The sequence below is a fragment of the Spermophilus citellus genome (genome assembly GCF_964194105.1).
Source record: "Spermophilus citellus genome assembly, chromosome: 2".
NCBI lineage: Eukaryota > Metazoa > Chordata > Mammalia > Rodentia > Sciuridae > Spermophilus > Spermophilus citellus.
The window spans coordinates 135046878-135051341 of NC_138183.1; the positions used below are offsets into that span (position 1 = coordinate 135046878).

At 39.6% G+C, this 4464-nt stretch overlaps 1 protein-coding gene across 1 annotated transcript; it reads left to right on the forward strand.

Annotated features, from left to right (window-relative positions):
• Nucleotides 1–815: 815 nt before the first annotated feature.
• On the forward strand, nucleotides 816–1748 carry LOC308632926 (olfactory receptor 8B12; the record flags this gene model as incomplete). Its single annotated transcript, XM_081265343.1, has 1 exon — nucleotides 816–1748. One exon carries the CDS (start codon nucleotides 816–818, stop codon nucleotides 1746–1748), a length of 933 nt encoding a protein of 310 aa, XP_081121469.1.
• Between the last annotated feature and the right edge of the window lie 2716 nt (nucleotides 1749–4464).

Consider the following 4464-nt stretch of genomic DNA (forward strand, 5'->3'; position numbering starts at 1 on the left):
AGAAAGGGGAGAGCCTGTCTTGACTGTGGTTAGCCACATAACATGGTAGTTACAAGGGTAAACTGTGAGAGTCACACTGTTGAAGTCCTCCTGATTGAGGCTCAGTAGTTTTTTTTTTTTTTTTTTTTGACTTGGGCTAATCATTTAAACTTAGTTGTCTTATGTAAAATGAGGATCATAATATTGTCACATAGCTCTTAGAGCAAAGCCCTTCACTATAACCCCTAAATAAGTATTAGCTTTAAAAAGTTATTATCAAATCTGTAGCCACGTGAGCTAATAGTTCTTGGAAAAACCCAAGTTCTGGCTGCATAAGTTAAAACATAAAATTAATTTAAAAATAAATAAAAATGCTTAATAAGGAAAAACAACAACAACAAAACCAACACAACTTCACCTCTTAATTTTACAGTGCTGATCCACAGTTAGAGTGGCTTCTGCCTGTCAGGACTCGCTTCAGGGAACAGGCTCAGGTGACAGCAACTGAAGCAGAGATGGGAGAAGGAAGAGCATAGGAAAGGGACTGACTTCAAGATTTAAAAGACACCCCACTGGCTTTTGGTGCCCCTCTCTTCAGCAGCATCAGCTCTCAGTCTCTAGGCAGAGTGTAGCCTTGCATGCTGCTCTAGAGGTTAACTCACTTGCTGGTTCATTACTGCCCTCAGTGAATGGTTAAAACCTCCCATCACTGTTTGAATCTCTCCTTGTGTTATTTTCCAAGAATAGGGGTAGATCTGGGAGGCTAGTGGTGATATTTCTTTCTCTACCAGTGGTACTTTGCTATTTTCCCCATAGGCCTCTTTCCTAAGAGACGAATGGCAACCAAGAACTCCTCTGTGACAGAGTTCATCCTCGCAGGCTTAACAGACCAGCCAGGCCTCCGGATCCCCCTCTTCTTTCTGTTTCTAGGTTTCTACATAGTCACTGTGATGGGAAACCTGGGCTTGATAATGCTGATTGGGCTGAACTCACACCTGCATACCCCCATGTACTTCTTCCTCTTCAATCTCTCCTTAATAGATTTCTGTTACTCCACCACCATTACCCCCAAAATGCTGATGAGTTTTATCTCAAAGAAGAACATCATCTTGCACTCTGGCTGCATGACACAGCTCTTTTTCTTCTGCTTCTTCGTTGTCTCTGAGTCCTTTATTCTGTCAGCTATGGCATATGACCGCTACGTTGCCATTTGTAACCCCCTGGTGTACATGGTTACCATGTCTCCACAGGTGTGTTTTCTTCTCTTGTTGGGTGTCTATGGGATGGGATTTGCTGGGGCCATGGCCCATACCGGAAGCATAATGAGTTTGACCTTCTGTGCTGGCAACCTTGTCAATCATTTCATGTGTGACATTCTTCCGCTCCTTGAGCTCTCCTGCAATAGCACCTATGTGAATGAGTTGGTGGTCTTTATTGTTGTGGCCATTGACATTGGAATGCCCATTGTCACCATATTCATTTCTTATGCCCTCATCCTCTCTAGCATCCTTCACATTCGTTCCACAGATGGCAGATCCAAAGCCTTCAGTACCTGCAGCTCCCACATGATTGTGGTTTGTCTTTTCTTTGGTTCTGGGGCTTTTATGTATCTCAAACCACCTTCCATTTTGCCCCTTGATCAAGGGAAAGTGTCCTCTCTGTTTTACACCATTGTGGTGCCCATGTTAAACCCATTAATCTACAGCTTGAGAAATAAGGATGTCAAAATTGCCCTGAGGAAAACCTGGGACAAAAAAATATTTTCTTAAGAAACGAACAGTATTTAAACAAGAAGATACAATGCTGTGTTAATTGGAGGCCATGTTTTTAATGAGGGATTTTAATTTTAGTGTTTTTTCCCCCTCTCTTTCACTGAAAGAGAATTTTAAATCTTTGAGTGAGTGTTTAGTGCACATCTAGTCTGTCTTATGCTTGCTCCATTTCAACTATTCCAAGATTTCTTTATGTAAATTTCTGCCATCATATGTAACTTAATATTGAATGAGACTTATAAATAATTTATTATAGTATCCTTGCTTAACAGATATTGGAGACTCAGAAATACATTATTACTCATGGACACAAAATTACCTGGTCTCACAACTGGAACAATTCCTTGCTTTGTTCCTGCCCATGCAGATTTCCCTTTAAAAGTATAATATATTACAGTCTGATTTTATTCACAATATTCACAACATAACTTCTCAATAAGTAATTTTTAAATGTTATATATATTTTGAGGGCAAAAGATGAAAAATTTTGTTTATCTTGGCCAAACAATGAAAGGAATGTATTAAGATGTGGTTGGCAATAAGATTGAGGTTGCACTTGGGCTGGGTGGCCCATCCATAGGATCCTAGCAATTTGCATGCTGAGGAGGATCATGAGTTCAAAGCCAGCCTTAGTAATTTAGCAAGCCTTTAAGAAACTTAGCAAGACTCTTTCTCAAAATAAAAAATAAAAGGGCTGGGGATGTGACTCAGTGGGTAAGTGCACTTGGGTTCAGTCCCTGCTACAAAAAAAAAAAAATCTCAGCAATAAATAAAAATTTCAAACTGAAAACAGACACTTAGACAAAGTCTGGGTTGCTTGATCCAATTATCTTTCCTATGATGGTTTTACCTAGTAAAAACAAATATTAATTTTAGAAAATATTGCATATCAGTGCCAGTTGCCCTTTCCCTTTGCTTAGTGAGGTAATTTATATTTGCTGTAATGTGCAAAGCTAGAGAGATTTACTGTTTTTATTCTAGGCTAATTCTGATTGCAGTGGTCAAGGGGTTGATTTCACAAGCAGACTTCTTTGAACAGATGTGTAGAAACAGATGCTGGGATAGATTTTGAGGCAGCCCTGAGCTTGATCAGAGGAGCAGGAAGAGCCTAAGAATAACCATCTAGGAGTCGTTGGAGGCAACTTCTTTATCTGCTTATCTGTTTTTCTGATTTTTTTTCAACTATCCTCCTCCCATGCCCATTTTCTGGATTGGAACTTGGTGGACCACACAGTAAAGAGTTTGATTGAGAAAGCACTGCTTTTTGCCCTAGGTCATCCAAATATTCTGACTCAGGCTTCTGATCTGTTTCTGCTTCCCTTTCCTTTGGGCATCAGAAAGTGTGCACTTAGACAATGAAGGCTTCTTCCTAGGACAGCTAATATCTATAGAAGTTTTTCTGAAACAGAAGTGATGTAGGTCTTGAAAGAGAGCCTCTGACTGTCCATTGACATCTTCCTGGAAGGGTTGGAAGGGGAAGCAGCACTCATATCCATCTTGTGGTTGCAATAGCAGCCATGGGGAGATTGAAGAACCATACCAGAGAAGTGTCATAAGCTAGCAGCATAGCCAGGGGAGGAACCCCAATGCTCACATGGTCCCCATTCTCTTTGATAGAGATTGTGGATTTGCTGGGTTTATTTGCTTGTTTATGATTATATGGCAAGGGAAGTTAAGAAAGAAGGAAAAGGAAGTGATGATGATGGAGTGCAGATATTGTCAGGTACTTCACATAGATCGTGATGCAGGCAGTATCCTGGAGGTGGGGAGGAAAGTGGTCTCAGAGAAGATAAATGACTTGCCTACAGCAGGGCCTGATTGAGACCTTTACAGGGCACCCATATGCAATTCAGAATACTTTAAATTTCCCATGTAGCACAAAACTTATATGTTGAAATAAAAGTAGCTTCTCTTTAGAATTTGTTTTAATTATAAAATTTTAGAGATGCTGTTCAAAATTGCCTGTTATTTGGTGTCCTAAACATATGTAATCTGTCTTTTGGGTAAACCAAACCAGCCCCCAATTAAGAAATCTACTTAATGAAGGATTCACACTTGGAGCTGTCTAACTTAAAAATCTAGGGGAAGAATTGTATAAGGTGGTGAGAGTCTCTGTTGCACTACCAATTCAGCAGAGGAGAATTCCTGGCCAACTATCAAGGCCATAAGTAATAGGGGGAGGTTTCAGCTATACATCTGACTTGGTGATGGTGGTGGTGGTGGGGGCTATAGCTATGAGCTTTGCCCTTTGGTTGGAATAAGGGAGGGATGGAAAATCCAGGTTCAGCCTCTGAGGTTGAGTTCCTGTAACGGCATATAAGAACATTTTCTTTGTGACCAAAAAGAAGCCAGAATGAAGACCATATGATTCATTTCATGAAATTATAAAAGAGGAAAAACTACTTTCAGTAAAACAATCTGTCTTGTATTGTCTTGAAGGTTAAGATTATTGGGATGGAAAAGAAGAAAGTTTCTGGAGTGGTAGACATATTAGAGATATATCTATTTTTCAGTACTGTGCAGCTAAGAATTGTAAGTTTTGATGTACATGAATTTCATCTCAAAAAAAAACTTTAATCACCATCATTGAGAATAGAGAATTAGTGAGAAATAAATTAGATAAGATCGACAGAATGTTGGCAATTGTTGAAACTGGGTGGGGTGGTGGGGTATTATGTGAATTTGTTTTACTCTTGTTTTCATAGTTTGAAAT